This window comes from Cnephaeus nilssonii (genome assembly GCF_951640355.1).
Source record: "Cnephaeus nilssonii genome assembly, chromosome: 13".
In the NCBI taxonomy this organism is placed as follows: Eukaryota; Metazoa; Chordata; class Mammalia; order Chiroptera; family Vespertilionidae; genus Cnephaeus; species Cnephaeus nilssonii.
The window spans coordinates 67,516,199-67,536,748 of record NC_137084.1 but is presented as its reverse complement, the minus strand read 5'-3'; the positions used below and the strand labels follow the sequence as shown (position 1 = coordinate 67,536,748).

Below are 20,550 nucleotides of genomic sequence, written 5' to 3'. Positions count from 1 at the left end.
GGAATGAAGAGCCTCCTGCTTCTATTTGTGCTCTTTATAACGTTTTCTTCTGCATTTCCTACAGACCAAAGGATGGAAGATGAAGAAAACATGCAACTGGCTCAGGTACTGGCTCAATAAATGTTATTAATGACTATCAATTTTTTAAAAAATCATTTTATTGATTGTCCTGGGATTTAAAAAGACAGGAAATTCCTTCAAAAGAATCCTGAACTCTCTTGTGAGAAGGATCTGCTTTTTATTTCCCTAGTTTCACGGACATCAAGGCACTGTGTGGGGGTGGAGAGTGAGGGTGTGGGGTTGGGGGAGAGGCAGGATTGCTACAACTTTGAGCAATGATAACAAGGGAAGAGCTGGTGAGAAGAGAAAGGGGACAGCCCTGCAGAAAATGGGGCTCCGTATAAAAGTATTTTAAGACCAGCTAGGAGGCGCCAAATACAATTTGGATCCCCTTATCCTTCTATGTATGAAAAATACACTGCTTTGGAGATTCCCTCTAAAAATCAGTCCAGCTGGTTTGCCATATTTGGTTAAATCAATTAAATTTGCAAGGTGAATAATCATCTATCTAGAATTTGTTTCAAGGAAACACTAAAATGAATGTAACAGTAAAAATGTGTAAGATGTGTAATCATTTAACACATAGAAGAAGCTTGATTCTCTTCTGTGGAGGTTTGGAATTTGATGGGTTGAGTGGTTTGGCCAATTCTGATGACAGTTCTTGGAAATTGAAAAAACAGGGTGACTATTTTCTTTCCTCTTTGTTTCCTTCTTGTTTCCCTTGCTCCTTCCTTGTCCTCGTTGTTTATTTTCCTCCTCCTCCCACACTGCCCAAAAGGATTTCAGACAATTTTGTTTTTATCCCGAGATGGAAATTTGCTTTTCTGTAGTCTGTGTGGTTTTTTTGTTGTTGTTTTTTTTGTCTTTTTGGTCAGACATATCTCAACCAGTTCTACTCTCTTGAAATAGAAGGGAGCCATCTTGTTCAAAGCATGAACAGGAGTCTCATAGATGGCAAAATTCGGGAAATGCAAGCATTTTTTGGGCTGACAGTGACTGGAAAGCTGGACTCAAACACGCTGGAGATCATGAAGACACCCAGGTGTGGGGTTCCTGATGTGGGTCAGTATGGCTTCACTCTCCCTGGGTGGAGGAAATACAACCTCACATACAGGTAATACTTCTGTCAACTTATTTCCCTCCAGTCCCAAGGAACAGGAATATCATCTCCAAAGAACAAAAATAATAATATTTTACTTTACCGCACACTTCCTATGTGCACAGCGCGTCCTAGATTTCACTGATTTATCCTCCCAACAAACTGTGGTGTACGCACCACTGTTTTTACCACCTTAAATACAGAGAAAATGAGACCAAGGTTTATTTCCCATAATCAAGGTTACCTAGCTCTTACCAGCACACTGGCAGCTGTGCCCTAAAATTCTCTAGCCTCTGCCACCTCCATATAAGTTCAGGATCAGATGCACTGCCATTTGATTTAGATGTTTGAAGGTACAGATGACGTGTGCTCAAGAGAAAATGGGGAGACCTTAGAGATGAATGTGAAGCTGTCAAATCTCAGCTGGACCGCAGAGTGAAGTATGGAGTTTGCCTCCATGCATCTTAAAGAAAGGGGCTGGCTTACTGGCAGGAAGAGGATGAAGTGTTCCTATGAGCTGCAATAGAGTCAGTAGCCTTGACCATTGCTCTAGACCCCTCCTGGCTGGCCCTAAAGAGTCTTTCTGATAGTTCTTCCTTCATCTTCTTGCATCTTAGGGGCTGAGGTAAAAATAGGGTTAGCAAAATAGGTAATATAAACAAAAGGAAAATCTTTTGCTGAGTAACTAAGCATTTATGACTCTCAAGTGACACTCTTAACGTACAACACATGCATGAGACTGATTTCCACAAGCCAACTAAGAAAATCTCAATTCTTTTTAGAACATTTATAATACAGTCATACACACAGCAAACTCCTCCATGAGACGAATGTTTTCCCATTGAGAGTGTGATCTTAGGGAAGTCATTTAACCTCTTTGACCCTTCTATGTTAAAGTGTTATAATACTACCTGATGAATAAGGCAGATGAGAGAGAATTGAAAAAGTACCTTATTTAAATAGTAAAGTATAATACAAGTATAAGTATAGCAGCATACCAAAAGTCACTGCAGTATCTGATTCATAAGATAGAAATTATTTTCTTTTATAGTATGCATGCATACATGCATGTATAACCACATATTTATGTTAATTTTTAAGAATCGTGAACTACACTCCGGATATGGCACGAGCTGACGTGGATGAGGCTATCCAAAAAGGTTTAGAAGTGTGGGGCAAAGTCACTCCGCTAACATTCACCAAGATTTCCAAGGGGGTTGCGGATATCATGATTGCCTTTCGGACCCGAGGTAAGCTTTGAAATTGTGAGAAAAATACGGCTATTTCATCTCAAGGCTTTGAAGAAACTGACCTGTTCTCCCTTTGAATTTTGTCTCAGTCCATGGTCAGTGTCCTCGTTATTTTGATGGCCCCTTGGGACTCCTCGCCCATGCCTTTCCTCCTGGTCAAGGTCTGGGTGGAGACACTCACTTTGATGAGGATGAAAACTGGACCAAGGATGGAGCAGGTGAGCCCAATTTTATTTATCAACAAAATTTTATTATTCTAGAGAATTCCTGAAAATAGTTTTGCAAGTAGTAGCTTTTTACTGTCCGATTTTCTCACAATTTTCCATATTTTCAGATGACTGATGAAAGCGTTCAATATCTGTTCAGACAATTGTGCTTGTACAATCAGAGCCTTAGCCACACAACACCTCATAAAGTTGCTGACCTTATTATAATCATAACATTCTTCACTGACTCATGTTCATTTAGACACCCACAATGCCTGAGGGTTCGCTATGTGCCTGGAATTATGCAAGGTGTTGTAGGAACCACAGGGTTGTACCAGAAAAATTCCAGTCCTTCAGAGGTTCATGATCTTGTGGTATATAAGTTCTAGGCATATATACCAGCATACAAGGCAGAACATGCTGTAGAAGTCATCTGTGGGTGAGGATTTTAAAAAGCCTCTACAGAGGTGGTAATTTTTAGTTAGTGATTGAAGGATGGAGTGTGTGAATTCGTGGCTCATAGAAGGTCTGTTTACAAGCATGAACTTCCTCTTCAAACTCTTGCCCATCTGCTAAAAATTAGACCCTAATCTTTACATTTGATCCATTCCTTCAGAACAAGCATTTGATTTTATTTCTCTTAAAGGGCCTCCCTGGCACTAAAATAAGGGATGTTTTATTACTTTTTAAATAAAAAACAAAACTTTACTACACTGAAAGCATGTGCATCAAACAAAGGAGCTCAGGAGACTTTCCCACTCTTTTTTTTTCTATCATTGACAGCAGTTACCTTGAGGTTGGTATCTGGTGTCTAGGGTCCCAGGCTGTGGCTCTGCTACATGCCACAGTTCAGTTCTGTCTAAGTAACTCCAGATAGTTTGTATGTCAGTTTTATACTTTCTGCAAAACTGAAAGCCAGTGACTCAATATGGCTGATGGCCACTCACTGTAATGCAGTTATTCTTCCAAGTGCTAGTGAACAAGCAGGGTAAAAAAGTCAGTGCATGGCTGGACTCCAGGCACCAGGGCAAGTCTAGAGTTGGTTGCTTCCATTGCCAAAAAGGTTAGCATCACAGACAAGTGGATGAGGGAAGTAGGGTTAAATGGATCATGTTCGTTATGTATCTTCTGCTGAGACATGTCCCAGTATGTCTTTGGATTTGCCCTAAAGGCAGTGTGGATATGTTGAATCAGGCAGTTACAGGTAATATCCTAGTATTGGCCCAAATCAGCATGACTCCCAGGATTTACTTTCATATCTAGAGGCAGAGATCAGTCAAAGATTTCACCATCCTTTCATCCCTATTAAGTCCAATATTTAGTAGTAATTACTATTACCCACACTGCTATAAACCTTCTGCCAAGAGGGGGATGTATGAGAGGATTATTAAAACGTCCAAAGAGTTCTGGGCCCCACACTGGCAAAACTTGCTTGAGCAAGTCAGGGAATAAATAGAGCCCTCCACCAAGTTCTGGATGCATAGTCAAGCAACAGTACCCAAATAAATGGGTTGCTTCCTAACTACTTTATTATATTCTTCAAGGTACAGATTGTAAGCCCCAACGAATCCAATTGTATGTCTTGTAGCTCACTGACGTAAAAGGGAAAATATCTTCCCATTCTCTAATAAAAACAACAACAAAACCCTCATGCAAATGTAATCTCCAATCACATTGGGATTTTTAAACAAAAAAATTGCCAATAATATATGCTATATGATTACCTCCTTGATTGGAACATGTAGGGTCTCTCTGTGGAAAAGGCGCTGAAGTCTCAGTGTAACTTGCCCTAGAGCAATAGACAATAGTCATCTGCTAATCCCACTGCTTCCTGTAAGAAGAACAAGTCATTACATGGTGATGGCAGAAGGGCAAACCTATAGCTCATATAGAGATTTTCTCAAGAATCTCCTAAAGCCAGGCCTGTATGTGAATGTGCATGTGCTACACGGAGACGTGCACTGAACACCTGAACAGGCCCTTTACGTGCTACTGGTGCACAGTGTTGTGATGTGGAAAGAGCGATGGTCTGTGGTTTGGCAGCCCTTGGTCTCTTTTAAGGGCTTCCCATTTACTTACTACCTGAGGGACCCTGGGCACCTTAGTTAATTTTCTTGTGCTCTGTTTATTTATCTGTAAAATAAGCCTAATAATGCCATTCTTTCAGGAAGATGACACAACTACCTGCAATCCAACACCCTGCAAAGCACTTGCCCATTGTGAACATTCAAAAGGTGTTTGACATTGATGATTATTAGTATTGATGGTAATGACGATTTATTTCCAGGCACAGGAAAAAAAATATTCACAAAGGTACCAATGTATAATGCAAATTTTATCTAGTCACATCTCCAAGAAGACAGAGATGTTATCCTTTTCCTACAGTATCATTCGTCTTGTAACATTTTCAGCATATGAATGATGCTCTACAAATATTTGATAAAGGAAGTCATTCAACAGTCCTTTACTCAACATCCTCTCTAGCCCAAGATTTGTGATAGAAATGGAGCATACAATAGTGGACACAGACCCTGACCTCCAGAGTTTACAAACTAAGGAGCACACACTATCAAATGGCAATTCAAATCAGTATGATCAACATCCGGATAAAGGAAACTATGGGGATGTAATAGAAGCACATCAAAGAAATTCACCCAAATACAGATAAAGAAGTCAGGGGAGGAAGTGACGTCCAGTCAGAGACCTGAAGGCCAAGCAGGAAACTCTGAAGGCAAAGTGTAGTAAAGAGTGCTCTGGACAGAAGAATCCAACCAACTGAAGTGTTAGAATTGCAGTGAAAGAGAAGGCTAAAATGGTGAATAGGATTCAGATTATAGAGGGTCATGAAAGCCAGGATAAAGGTTTTGGACCTCATTTAGATGACCTGCATTTTAATTGTTTTTTCAGTCATTTGTCCCGTCCCTTGTCCAGAAGCAAATCCTGTGATATTACCAGCCAGACAAGGGGCAGCAACAACATCAAGAGCAGACAAGCATGAAATACCATGTAATAATCCTTTTGCCATTCCATGTTCATTTTGTGCAAATATCACTGGACAGGGCTCCATCATGAAAGGCTCAGCCTTTTCCTTAGGATCCATTGGCTTAGGATCCAAGTCCAGGGACAGACTCTAATATTTAGAACCCTAATGACTAGTGACAGAGAAGTAAAAAGGCAATCCCATGCATAGTAAGATTTTCGGTATGGAGAAGTATAGGATAATATGGTCTTATATAAGAGGTACATGTTCTATCAGCCAAATAAATACCTGCATAGCCAGCAACCATTATTAAGCACTCACTATTGATAAGAAGTTTCGCAGTCACCAGGAATAAAAGATGGTTAAGACGTGGTCACTTGACTGAAAGATTCACAGCTTGGTGAAAGAAATAGACAATTGCTGTCTCTTAATGCGCTCTGCCAGAATTAGGCACTGAGTCTATGGAAGCTCAGAGAGGTGCATTTAACTCAACCTGGGTAGGAGCTGGGGGGGGATAAGGGAAGTCTCATGAAGGAGATAACTCCAGAGAAAGAAGTAGGATAGCTAGGTAACAAGGGGTAGGAGAGGTAATATTCTGGGCAGAAGAAATGAGATATTAAGACATTGAGATTAGAAAGAACGTAGCATAGATGAGAACTGCAAATGATTGAACATGGCTAGCTCATGGAATATGAAAATAAAATATGAGCCTGGAGAAAATGCAGGGACTAGATCTTGAATGGCTATACTTGAAGGTATTTGGACTTTACCCTACAGCCAATGGAGAACCTCTGAAGAATATGAGTAGAAGAAACAACACATATAGCATAGCCTAGCAACAACCAAAGCTGGCAACTTCAATCTTTTTTAATACTACCCATTCCTGAGACACTTGATTTCTACCATTTGCTTACTTTGGGTTACATTTCTCCATGATATGACTAACACCACTGATTAATATTAAAATATTTTCCATATAAATGATGATGCATATGTTACAAGAATTAACAGCTATATGGCAAACCTTTAGTTACTTCCTAGTCTCAGGTATAACCATTCTCCTGTTGAGTGACTCATGTACTCCTGTTTTCCCTGTTTTTGTTAAGGATTCAACTTATTTCTTGTGGCTGCTCATGAATTTGGACATTCACTGGGGCTTTCTCACTCCAATGATCAAACAGCTTTGATGTTCCCAAATTATGTGTCCCTGGACCCTAGCAAATACCCACTTTCTCAGGACGATATCAACGGAATCCAATCCATCTATGGTGAGCAACACCATAAATCTGAATATAATGTGAACTAAATGGGAAGATTTCTAGAAGGAAGTTGAGAAAATCACTTCTTGAAATATTATCATGAAGAAAATATTCACTTGGGTAAGATCCTCCTGTAGGTATTTCCACATGCCTTCTTAATTCTGGTATTTCTTTTCTCGTCAAAGGGGGTCTACCTAAGGCACCTGCTAAGCCAAAGAGACCCACTGTACCCCATGCCTGTGACCCTGATTTGACTTTTGATGCTATCACCACTTTCCGCAGAGAAGTAATGTTCTTTAAAGGCAGGTAAACCCATTCCCTTAAATACCTTAACTTTCTACAAAGATTTTTCTATTCAAGAGATTTGGGGATAAAAAGGGAGTCATGAGCATAGTGAGAATGTGTGCCTTTTACTTTTCATTTTATAATTGTCCATACTGTTTTAATGTTTTTCTATGTGCATATATCTCTTACTTATTTAATAAATTGATTTTTAAGGTCTTTAAGCAAATTTTTAAATTTCCACTGAAAGTCAGCTTTCAATTATTTTTTTAGCTAAAATAATACATCAATCCTGTGGCTTGTTGGAGATGACTTAGCATTTCAGGATCCAATTGTTAAATTTTCAGGAATTTTGTAAACCAGTTCACATCACTTTGGTAGCTTGAAACTGACCATGGTTAGAGTATTTACACCCTGTAAATCAAAAAGTGATAAAAATTAGATCTTTTTCCTACCTGGAGAGCCCAATCTTAAACTCATATCAGCAGGCCATTTCTTAATGTTACAACAACAAAGTGTTAACTGTAGTAGGAAATCTCTACTTTCACTGTGTATAATTTATTGGGCATAAATTGCAGCATTATGTGCCAGCTATGTGCACCATGGCCATATTTTTAGAACAAATTATAAAGACATACTCCATCTAACAAGGCATGGGACAAAAGGAAAGAATATTTGAAATCAGACTCTTTCCACCCATGACTAAGTAGCCCTGTGATGACATGCTCCTGACAGCGGGGGCGAGAGACCACTTGGCAGGGGAGGGTTGCCAGCATGGGAAGGAGACAGAATATAAGGACTTTTCAAGTCTCATTCAGAGAATCAGAACTTTCCAGAAGGGAAAATCTGTGGAAATATTTTGCAATGCCCACAATAATGTCCCTTCGTTCTAGCAAACATTGGCACCAAAAAGTTCTTAGAGTGCTTGGTGTTGTCTTAGAATGTTGGGTATTTCCGCTTTGGGAAAAATGAGGCCAGTGAGCACTCCAATTTGGGTAGTAGATGAATTAAACTCCCCAAAACATTGATTACTATTTATGAGGATTCCATGGAGAGTTTGCTACTCTACGTGCCCAAGAGAATGGGCACGAAGGCATGTCTTGACCTTGGTAGTCCAAAGGGTAGAACTGAATTCACAGCCACCTAACTTCACTTAGGGAAATTGTATTGAAGCTCTAAATTATTTGAGGAAAATATCAACCAGTTAGATAAAAGCCCCAGTTTAAAATATTCTCATTGACCCAGACATATATAGGCTGTATGTAGAAAGTACTTTTTGTTTAACACAGGTACCTATGGAGGATCTATTGTGATATCACCGATGTTGAATTTGAATTAATCTCATCACTTTGGCCATCTCTGCCAGCTGATATTCAAGCTGCATATGAGAGCCCTAAAGATAAGATTCTGGTTTTTAAAGGTAACTTTTCCCATCATGATTCCTTTCCCCCCATGAATGCCTGTACTTAGGTTTCTGTCATAAAGAATAACTATCCAGGGATTATCCGTGGCTAGGAAGATAAACACTACCCAGTTGCACAGGAGATTTTAAAAAAAACACAACAGTATAAACAGTCTTTTTTCTGCCAAATAAAAGTAATCCATGTATTTTCTATATTCCCTTTTTACTAAGGTTGCCAAATTTGGCAATTAAATCACAGAATGCTTTGAATTTCAGATAAAATCAAATAATTTTAGTATGAGTATGTATTGTAATATTTTGGATATACTTAGTGGTAGGCAAACTGCGGCTCGCGAGCCACATGCGGCTCTTTGCCCCCTTGAGTGTGGCTCTTCCACAAAATACCAAGGCCTGGGTGAGTCTATTTTGAAGAAGTGGCGCTAGAAGAAGTTTAAGTTTTAAAAATTTGGCTCTCAAAAGAAATTTCAATCGTTGTACTGTTGATATTTGGCTCTGTTGACTTTTTTATACCAAAAAACAGTCGTTGTTTGTTTGATATATTTAGCTGGTATTTTATATTTAATCTAGCAACCTTACTTTTTCTAAGGACTTGTTCAGATTACTTGCCAATGAGAATCTTGAGTGCTGAAATTTGGGAGAGCATGTCCAAACACACTTGATTGTTTTGTCAGAGTTAGAAAAGCAACCAATACGGTGAAACCAATTGACATGGGTAGGCACACTCTTAACTATAGGTATATGTTATTTGTGTAATATTAATGATACAAGTAGCTAAAGAAAGTGGTAAGAACAAATGGAGACATAAGATTACTAAATCTCTGAGCATTAAAACTGAAAGGAACTATGCATCTAATTTTTTTTCAAACATCTTAAGACATCTATTTCTCATTCTAGAAAACAGATCATAAGAGAATCACTTTCTCTCTTTCTAGGTGACAGTTTCTGGATGATCAGAGGATATGCTGTTTTACCAGATTATCCCAAATCCATCTATACACTTGGCTTTCCAAGATATGTAAAGAAAATTGATGCAGCTGTCTGTGATCACAGCACAAGAAAAACCTACTTCTTTGTGGGCATTTGGTGCTGGAGGTAAGTTTATTCTGGAGAAAAAAAATCACATAGCATCACTTTAGCACAGGCAAAAATAAAACTAACCTATAGTCTTCTTAAAGTGAATTATGTTGAAGGCAATTTCAGATGGATAACATTTGTCAAAAAATGTGTTAGTAAGTCCAAAGATCTTTCTCCCACTTAAAAGAAAAAGATAATATAAAATAATAAAGCTGGTGATGTCAACCAACTTGCTATGGCATAAAAATATTTAATCCAATCAATGAAAGTTCCAAGCTGAACCCTTACTTTAACATTTCCTTGGAATAGCATCAGTCTGACAAATGATGTGGCTTTTCCCCCTCATCAAGTCTTTTTTTTAAGACACTGTAAACAATCCAACCAAATCTATCATTTGCCTTATTTTGTTGTTGTTAGTCCTCACCCGAGGATATTTTTTTCCATTGAGTTTTAGAGAGAGTGGAAGGGAGAGAGAGAGGAAAAGAGGGAGAGAGAGAGAGAGTGAGAAACATCAATGTGAGAGAGACACATCAATTGGTTGCCACCCACACAGCCCCAACTGGGGCCAGGGATCAAACCTGCAACCCAGTTACATATGTTTGGCCAGGAATCAAACCCTCGACTGACGCTGTAACCACTTAGCAACCACAGCCAGGGCCTTTGCCATATTTTTTAATATTGATCCAATTAGCTTCCTCTACTAGGCCTTTTTTTCTCCACATCCCTGCTTGACTTCCAGTTGGGCAGTAGATGAATTAAGCTCCCCAAAACAAAGAATCAAAAAAAACTTTTCCTATCCATGTATCCAGGTATGATGAAGTGACCCAAACCATGGACCGAGGGTACCCACGAAGGGTGGTAAAATCCTTCCCAGGAATTGGTCTCCGGGTTGATGCTGCTTTCCAGCATAAAGGTAAGCATCAAGGCCTAATCTCTTAGGACAACTGGAAGACTTTATTGACTGTAAAAGAAGACAGCACAAAGACTTCAAGGTTTCAATGTTAACATTATTTTACTACTCTCGAGCACATGTGGTAATAAACTTTAACCCTGTGGGCAACATCACAAACTGAATCAGTAAATCCTGAATTATATTCTCTGCTAGACTACTTCGAATCTATGTGAATAGTACCAAAATTAGTTGTATTTATCATTGATCCAAGATACCCCCTGGCAGACACTCACTGATGAGTTTTAAGCATTAAAAATAACTAAGCACATAAACTGAACAGTGATTCTTGAACTCTAATGTATATAGTTTAATATTTCACAGCTCAGGTGTGTGAAACTACAAATTCTGCAGAGTGTTGAGGCCATGGTATTGTGGCAGATATCCAGGAATTTACAGTCTTCAAAGAACCTCAGGCAATTTAATGTACCAGTCCAGCTACTAGTGTTTCAAAGACAATGACCCAGACCATGGAGTAAACAGGAGTCCAAAAATGTTTTTGAGTGACACAATCTTTATTCCAGTGACATCCAACACAGAATCACAACACCTAAAATAGATAAAGTAAAACAACTCTAAGAAAATGAGGAAATGGTACCAAAATCTATACCCACAGGGGCCTTCTTCTCCCCCTCACACTCTTTAGACACATACGTACTTTGCAAAACTCGGCATAAACCAAAAGTCTGGCTGGAAAGGTAGTACCTCCTTTGAAATTCATGTTTCATACCTTAACTGCTTCCTCAGGAAAATAAAAATAATAATATTTCTCATGTGATATTAGAAAGTAAAATGTATCTATATAATTACACGAGTTTGTTTTCTCTGCATGATGTTCAATCATTTTACTCTACATTCATAAAATTAAGAAGTATGGAACCATTATCTAGTTGTGCAAGATAACTAATCATGATTCTCTCTCTCTAGGATTCTTCTATTTCTTCCGTAGATCAAAGCAATTTGAATATGATCCTAAGGCAAAGAACATTACCCGAGTGCTGAAACCCAATACTTGGTTTCAATGTAAAGAACCACTAAACTCATCATCTGATTTTAATACCAGCAAGGAAAAAGTACATTCAGGAGGAGTGGAGATATTTTATCATAAGAATTTAAACTTGCTTATTTTCAGTATTGCTCATGTGCTGAAAGAAATCTACAGTTATTAAAAAAATTCATAGACCTAAAATAAATCTCAAGAGGTCTTTTAATCTGAATTCTGCTTCAAAGTAAAATAAAACTATTCTTTAACATCAAGTTGCCAGTCCGAGCTCTAAATATCTATTGGATAAAGATGCAATAGCCAATTTGTGGTGCCTGATTCTTTTTACAGAAAGTTATTATGTATAAACAAAATTATCTCTGTGCTTTAAGCCCATTTTACACTTTATGGACTTGGAAAAATAAGCCAGGTGTCTTACAATAACTAAATACTGGAGACATTTATTAAACCAATCTTTAGTATTCTGTTTTGTCTGGACGTTTGGAGTTGAAGAGGCCTAATAAACTCCATCCCTCTTCTTTTAGAGCTAAGTTAAAGATTGATAAGTATAATGCAGAGGTCAGGTGATATCACTCATCTTTTAAGTTTAAATAAACTTGACTTCCAAAATCCTATGGGAAATCTAAAGCCCATCAACAAGCAACTAGGGAGTGGGGGGACCTCCTTCTTCTTCTTCTTCTTCTTCTTCTTCTTCTTCTTCTTCTTCTTCTTCTTCTTCTTCTTCTTCTTCCTCTTCCTCTTCTTCTTCTTCGCCTGTGATTGAATCTTGAAAGAAAGAAACAGTCTTAAAAACAAGCATAAACAAGACAGTTGACAATAGTTACTCATTTTAGAGATGTGAGCAGCTGAGATGAAACAAATAAATTCACACAGAGAATGTATTTGAATGTCTTCTTGCCTAGAGACAAAGAGAAACTCATCATAACCTTTCTATTGTTCACCATGGGTGGACTTTCCTAAGACTCTAACCTGAATGAATCATTTGTACCAGAGGAAATGGCATGGGTTTTTGTGGGTTTTTTTGTCTGGAAGTTATTTTAAACACATGACATATCTTTAGCCCCTTGTTTGTCTTCAGGTATAGATAATCTTAAAAAGGAAGATCAGTAGCTAAAAAATGTTTTTAGCATACTTAATTGGTCATGAAATCATAAATGTTATATAGTTTCATGCAGTATTTATTGATTAATTAACCTGTTAAGCCAGATTTGGCTTTAATTTTGAAATTTAATAAACTAATGATTTTATTCCATTTTTTTCAGAAGTATAGTGTTTAATTTTATTAGTAATAAAGAGTACAGGCATTTAATTCCAAGCTTGTTTTATTTTTTGACAAACTGAATTCAGAGTTTCAGGTTTCCTGAACTATTTTAAAACTTAGAAGCAAAAAAAAAAATCAAATAAGGAGCATTTTAACTACATAAATTCATGAAAATGAAATAAATTAATTGAGTTAAAAATCCTCCCGGAAGTATGATACTAGTGATTTGAAGGAATGAATCACATTTGAAAATGCGTCATAAATTACAAAGCTCTTCGATTATATGAGATTTTTCTCAGGAGTCCTGTGTTAGAAAATCTATTGAGATAGATTTCAACTCAGATGCCACCTTGTTATTTTTCACATTGTACTTACCTTGGTATTGTAATGATTAATCAGTCTCATGTATTCAATATATGTTTGTTTAATACCTGCTTTAAGTCAGACGCACTGTCTATTGAGGCATATTTTTTCAATTTAAGAATATTTATTGAGGCACCATTATAGGAGCCAGGGATATAGTAGTGAACAGAACAGCAAAGCCCCTGCCTTCATGGACTCTATATTCCAGTCCAAGTAGAGAACCCACAAATAGACAAAAAACGGTGAATATATCAAGGATGATAAATGCTCTGAGGACAAATAGAGCAGGTTGTGCCCGTGATGGGTCTGTAGCCTTCCATTCCGGCCTCTGTGAGAACAGGGTGGTGGGTGCTGCCCCTAGCGGCTAAGCACTAGCCTCTGTGTTAGCCCCTGTCTGCATGAGTTCATCCAGCAGGAGGCACTGCGGGAGACCAGGGCAGGAGGGAGGGAGAAGCCAGATGTCTCTCCCTCTCCCCGCTGTGACAGCATCTAAGTGGGGGCTGTCTCTTCAGTGTCCAGCATCTGCCACAACCACTGTGGTTCCTGCTTTGGCCAGGTGATGCGGGTGCCTTTCTCCTGCCCTGGAGGGCGACTTGTGGTTTCCTACTATTTCTAACTTCTGGGTTGCTTCACTGCCTCCTCTGGCTTCTCAGCCTCTTCCATCACTCATAGCACTAATTTCCTGTATGAAACCCCTCCCCCCTTCCCCCCTCCTCCCCGCCCTGTTTCAAACACTCAGATTGATTTCTGTTTTCCTGTTGATACTTGACTAATACTCTCGGTAAGGAGATAGAGAGAAAGTGACCGATTTGGGTGTTCTGGGATGCATTAGATAGAGCTTTTAGTGAAGATCTGAGACTTAATTCTGAAGGAAGGAAACAAGCAAGACATATATGGGGAAAGGAGTTCCAGGAGGAAGGGTTCAGTGCAAAGGCTCTGAGGCTCCGGTTGAAGAACAGCAAAGAGGCTCCTGAGACCAGGGAGAAATTGGGGGCGGGGGTGGAGTGAGGGGAAGGAGGCAAAGTTGGGGAAGTGGCAGGGAGACACATCATGTGAGGCTGTATAGGTCACATGTAGAGTTTAGATTCCAGAGATATTTAAGAAGAGAAACAACATTATTACTTGGCTTGTATTTTATAAGAATCCCACTGGCCATTCTGAGGACAGTACACTATAGGGGAGGGGGGGGAGAGCAGAAACAGTGGCTACATTAGGCAGCGACTGCAGCAGTGATGACGGTGGCAGCAATGAGACACAGTCTGAGGGTGGATTTGAAGGTAGGACAACAGGATCTGCTGGTTGATTGGATGTGTCGTGTGGTATAAAGAGAGGAGTTGAGTAGAACCCAACTCTTTTTTTCCTGGACAACTGGATGAATGGAGTGTCTATTCATGGAGGTGACTGAGTCTGGGGAAAGCCACCTTGAGGAGAAAATCAGCATGTCCAGGCAGCAGCTGGATCCATGGGTCTGAGGTTCTGAGGAGCCTGAGCATGGGGCATAACCCAGGGAACTGTCATCGTGTAGACACAGGATTGGGTTAGGTCACCTCGCCAGTGATCCAGGTAGAGACAAGAAGAAATTGAGAAGGGATCCTTAGTCGCCAACCTTTCAGACCTCACAGACCACCAGTGGTCTGTGGACCACCGGTTGCCGACCACCGCCCTAGTCCATTAATGTGAAACTTTATAAAATCAAGATTAAAGATAAACTGTGTTGTACATTTTACTTGATCCCCAGCAAAATTATTTTTTGTTTTATTTCATTTTTTAATCTTTATTGTTGAAAGTATTATAGTTGTCCCCTTTCCCCACCCCCACCCCCACTATTAACCCTCTCCACCATGCTCCTGCCCTGTCCCCAAGCCTTCCCTCACTAGTGTGTGTCCATGGGCCATGTATATCTATATATATAAAAGGCTAAGTGACCATTCGACCAGCCTACTGGCTGGTACCTATGACGCGCAATGACCACCAGGGGGCAGATGCTCAATGCAGGAGCTGCTGCGCTGCAGTGACTTGGCAGCAGTGGTTCTCGGGTGACGCAGCCCAGAACCAGAGAGGAGGGAGCCAGATTCTTGCAGCTGCACGATTCCACCTTCTGTCGTGGGTATGTTGTTCCTGGGCACTGTTGGCCCCGAATCTGGTTTACTGCACACTTGTGTTTGCATCCAACACCCTGTACGACAGCAACTTTACGGAGTGCCCTCTCGCACTCCAGGACCTCTGGAGGATGTCAGAGAGCTAGTTTTGGCCCAATCCCCATGGCCAGGCCAAGGCATCCCACCTGCCGGAGGGACCCCGCTCACTCTGCAGACACCCTTTGAGCCATGGCACCGCCCCAGGAATTCGAATTAACTTCCTTTCAATGTGCACAAATCCGTGCACTGGGCCACTAATATGCTTATAAGTTCTTTGGTTACTTTCTTCCCAGCCACCCTCTTCCCTCTGAACAAAACAGACCCACAGCAATTCTCTTTATGCACGTGGGGATGTTCTTCCCGGTGTTCATTCTCCATGCTCTGTACCACTGACCTCCCTACTCACCCCGCACGACTTACCACACTCAAGTTCTTTTGAAGATTCTCCAAGCCAGGGTGAGCACATCTTGCAGAATGGGGAAAGAAAGACAAGAGGGCACTAGCCCCTAACTTCCAAGATTTAAACAAAGCAGAACTCTCAAACGTACATGAAATAAATCTATGGCAACAATGTACATCGTCGTTTTATATAATACACATACAAACAGATCATACATTTTTAATTAACGTGGGAAAATTTATAAAATGAGAAAACTTCCCTCATGCCATCCTGAGGAGAGACCTGTTGTCTACGATGTAGGAGGACTCTGCCCCACCTCCTCGCTCAATGATCTGCAAGCTGTTTATGGCCTTGTAAACTTATTCACTTTTTTCTATAAAAATGAATCTTTTTTTAAGAAACAAAACGAGAATAAATTTTAAAGTATTAAATTAAAGGCAACATTTCTTTAAAAAAAAAAATATATATATATATATATATATATATATATATATATATATATATATATATATAATTGGATCATTTTCCACCTCAGGCATTGCATTCAAATTAGGAAAGCATCCTGCTAACACCCTGTGGCAAGAACACATTATCAAAATGGAGTGCCTACCCTGTTAAATCAGATAAAGGGAAATGAATTCCTATATTTTAAAGTCCTATCCTGGCCAATGTTGTTCAGTGGTTAGAGCCCCGGACTGCACACCAATGTGTCTCAGGTTTGATTCCAGTCAAGGTCACATACCTGGGTTGTAGGTTTGCTCCCTGCCCTCCCCCCAGTTAGGGGTGGGGGGTGTGAGGCAACCAATCGATATGTCTCTCTCCCCCTCCCTCCCTTCCTTCCACTCTCTCTGAAAAGCAATGGAAAACATATACTCAGATGAGGATTAACAAAACAAACAAAAAAAAACAACCCTTGTATCTTATATTCACTATTAAAAATGTTTATCTCCAAGCTAGTTATATAAGGGTTCTTTAAATAATTATAATAGTAGTGGCCATTTACTAAACAATATTCTGGTCACTCTATGGTATCTCATTTATCCTTGTAACAATCCTATACGGGTATTTTAAAATACTGTTGCATTGTATAAAGAAAAAAAGTGAGTTTTAGAGAGACTATTTTCCTTGCCCAAGTCCTAAGATAAATGTTAGGATCCAATTCCTGTCTCACATATTCACATTTTAGTCTGCTCATGAAACATGGATGTTCCAACACTCTATCATACCCTGCACTCAGCACCATTCAAAGCAAACAAACAAAACAAAACTCCTTGCACCGTTATCGCTTTACCTACAAGAAGCTGATTTTCCCGCACACCCTGACTTGCAGCAGCGCCGGCAGGTTCCATTGCAATGTGCTTCCTGGTTCTTCTGCAATGTGTTTCACCAGTGCTCTGATTTCACGACAGCTGTGGTTTATTTCCGTAATGGGTATAACGGGAAAGGAAGGAACTCAGTGAATCCCACATTAAGCCATCGTACGACACACCAAGTGGCAAAAGATAGTAACCCCGGTTATGCCAGACCCCGGGGTGCCTGTGTCCTTCCCCGAAGATATTCCTGCTGAGTGCAGTTGTCTGTCAAAATATTGGCTTGCAAATTATTTGCAAAGAACTACAGATGCAAAGTAGGACAAAGTGACAATGCTTGTACTTCACTAGATATTTTCACACCTATGATATTATTTGGTTCTTAAGATAACCCTGGGAGGTGAGAAAGGAAATACTGATGGTGATAAATCTCATAAACCCATTCTCTGCCTAAGAAAGCTAAGATGCACAATGAGTTTCTAACAAAGATGGAACTTCTATTTAGGTGCCCTGGCTGGTGGTTCTGTGCTCTTTTGACTACTACTCTTTCCTCTATAATGTTCTTTGCCTTTCCAGCTTCTCCTTTGTTGTTATTGCTGGTGATGGTAATTCATTTTAGTCTTAACTGACCACCTTCCTACATGTAGGAACTATGCCTTGGGCATATTTATATTCAGTATAGAGTCTAATTCCTAGGAGGCCTCAAGGAATGTGCATTCGATTGAAATAAATGACCTCCCGCCTCACGGTCACCCTGCCATGATCTTGTTTATGCCTCATGTTCCCGGCATTGATTCCATCAGACACAAGCCCGGGGTACCAGTGGTGGTTTGGGGAATATTAAAATCCAACTCACTGCTTTGCATCATCCCAAGGAGCATTCAGCAAATTTAACCTTTAACACCCAAAGACATAACTGCCAGTCACGTCAAGGATTATAAGAAAGCAGGCCTTACGTGGGAGCAAAGGTTCACAAAATCACGGAGCTGCAGCATCCTTGACCCAGTACCCATATACACAGTCGGTTTGTTACCCTGCGTGACCAAGACGCTGATGATTCCTGGGGAGGCAGCAAGGCCAGTCCTGACCGCCACCCGGTTGGTGGGGACAGTCCTGACGCTCGCCCAGCACTGCCTTCCCCTCACCCTGAGCTGGGCCTGTCCACCAGCTAACCCTGCGCCCCGCCCTCAGGCAGAGCCCTGGCAGCCTCCCAACTCCTCTCACGCTGACAGCTGTCCACTTTCTCCCTGGTTGCTGAACCTGGGCTGGGTGGGAGTTGGATTTGGACTGCGAGTTCCTCTTTTTCTTAATCTCCATTTCGGTCTTTCTTGGCCTTTACCTCCCAGTGGGGTAAAGCTTGATCTTGGCTCTTCCCTTCATTCCCTTGAGGGAACCTGAAAGTATCACTGGCTGATGTTGTGTCACTTCTGACATCTGGCCTGAGTCTTGCAGGCCATCTTCTGCTGCTGACACCCTGAGACTGACTCCTCTTTTGAGAGAGATGTGATAACAGCTCTTCTCACTGGTCTCCAGGAAAGCTCAAAGGAAAATTATTTAGTATCTGTGAAGAAGGGAGCACCTTTTCTCCTGGAAAACACCATATGTTTGACAATGTCTTTCTTAGAGCATCATTCTGAATCCTAGATGCATGCCTTAGTCTAGCTGCTATAGCAGGACACCGTGGCCTAAACAACAGACATTTATTTCTCAAAGTTCTGGAGGCTGGGCGATCGGCATGGTCCGTTCTGGGTGAGGGTTCTCTTCCTGGCTATGTCCCCACATGGCCTTCCCTTAGTGTTTGCACTCAGGAGAGATCTCTTTCCACGGGGGCATGAATCCCATCCTCAGGGCCCCACTCTCATGTCCTAATATAAACTTCATTATCTCCCAAAGGCCTTCCCTCCAAACATCATAACGTTGGGGTTAGAATTTCAACATATGAATGGGGGGTGGGGGAACACACAAACATTTAGTCCCTAGCAATGCACAATTGGAATCGCTTGGGGAGCTTTTTAAATTTCCAATAATTGGGCTCCTCTATCCAAGACAATTAAGTCAGAATCTCAGGAGGGTGGGAGCCTGACATTCTCATGTCTAACTAGCTCCCAGGTGACCATGGCCCACAGACTTTAAGTGGCACCGACATTCTAAAACAGTGCTTCCCAAACGTTAGTGTGCATCAAATCTACCGAGAGGGCTTCTTAAAACACAGACTGTAGACTTTCTGATGCAGTGGGGCTAGGGTGGGGGCCTGATAACCTGCATTTCTAACAAGTCCCCGGGTGATGTTGATGTGCTGGTCTGGAGACCACACTTTAAAAATCGCTATACTGAGCACTGCCTCCCCTCCATACCTTGCCTGCCTTTTTGCCCTTCTTACTCCTTTGTGGCTCTAATTGTGAGAATAAACAAGTCACCTTTTCTGTCAAAGAACAGTTTAGACAGCCACCATTTTGGACTGCATGACTTGGCAGCTGCCATGTTGGCCGCATGGCTTGAAGCTCCCCTGGGGGCCGCCATCTTGAAACCGCAATGGCCAACCCCTCCCTTTGAATTAGCGAAAGACTGTGTGCCTGAGCTCCAATCAAGAGCAAAGGACAGGTCATGTGCGTAAGGGATTATAAAGCCAAGCAGCCCACCTGTTTGGTGTGCACGCGCTTCCAGACCATGTGTGTGCACCCTTCTGCGTAGAAGTAAATATGTTTGCCTTGCTGCCTGGCTCCCGAGTGTTTTGTATTCTACCAGAACTCCTGACTTGGGGGGCTCGCCTTATTTCTAACATAACTAGAGGCCCGGTGCATGAATTCATGCACAGGTGGGGTCCCTCAGCCTGATCAGGGCCTCTTGCCCAGTCCCAATAGGGGCTGATCAGGGCCGGCTGACCTGGGGGAGGGACTTCAGCAGGTTGGCCCACTGTGAGAGGTTGGCTGTGGGAGCGCACTAACCACCAGAGGGCAGCTCCTGCATTGAGCATCTGCCCCCTGGCAGTCAGTTTGTTGTCAGAGCAACCAGTCGACCAGTCGAGTGGTCCACTGGTCATAATGGTCGTTTAGGCTTTTATATATATAGATGGTGAAGAGAAAGCAAGGGGAGCAGAGAAAACAAGACCAGGCAACATAGGCAGAGGGCTCCTGTCAGTTTGATGGTTCTTGGGTCTGGCTCCCTAAATCCAACTTCAGGCTTTGGATTCAGGCAGCTAGCCTCCGTGTAACAGTCCCCGTTTGTGTGCCATGAGTTTACCAAATAGAAGCCACATTCAATCAGGCTTCCTGCTAAGCAGGCACCCAACTTCTAAGGAAAATAGGCAACTCCCATGGGTGGCCCTGGAGGTCTGGAACACTGGAGTGAGTGATTAAAGTCAGTTATGAAATATCTTTCCCAGAAAACAGCAACACCCACCTGAACTCTGAGGGTTCGGGAATCTATTTGAAGGATCAAGACTTTCATTAACTCAATTTTTTAAAAAAGCACCTGGAAGTGGAACTTGCTACCA

General features: G+C 41.1%; 2 protein-coding genes across 4 annotated transcripts in view; one reads left to right on the top strand and one right to left on the bottom strand.

Annotated features, from left to right (window-relative positions):
* The window catches only part of LOC307110183 (matrix metalloproteinase-27-like), a gene marked incomplete at both ends in the record, with an annotated part of 29,676 nt that extends 17,925 nt beyond the window's left edge, over nt 1–11,751 (top strand). Inside the window, 10 exon segments of the mRNA XM_079789190.1 lie at nt 1–105; nt 936–1,174; nt 2,261–2,409; nt 2,499–2,627; nt 6,702–6,863; nt 7,040–7,160; nt 8,426–8,556; nt 9,492–9,651; nt 10,443–10,546; nt 11,510–11,751. Of these exon segments, the coding sequence (XP_079645316.1) occupies nt 1–105; nt 936–1,174; nt 2,261–2,409; nt 2,499–2,627; nt 6,702–6,863; nt 7,040–7,160; nt 8,426–8,556; nt 9,492–9,651; nt 10,443–10,546; nt 11,510–11,751 (1,542 nt within the window).
* Nucleotides 11,752–11,755: 4 nt separating this feature from the next.
* LOC307109816 (uncharacterized protein) overlaps nt 11,756–20,550 on the bottom strand; it is a 112,820-nt gene continuing 104,025 nt past the window's right edge. For 2 of the 3 annotated variants that reach the window (XM_079788747.1, XM_079788746.1), the window contains 3 exons: nt 17,043–17,156; nt 15,768–15,813; nt 11,756–12,350 (listed from right to left, as the gene is read on the bottom strand). In XM_079788747.1, coding sequence (XP_079644873.1) covers nt 12,159–12,350; nt 15,768–15,813; nt 17,043–17,156 — 352 coding nt within the window. In that variant the 3' untranslated portion in view covers nt 11,756–12,158. The remainder of the gene's footprint in view (nt 12,351–15,767; nt 15,814–17,042; nt 17,157–20,550) is intronic. The other variant, XR_013814414.1, reaches the window with a different exon arrangement.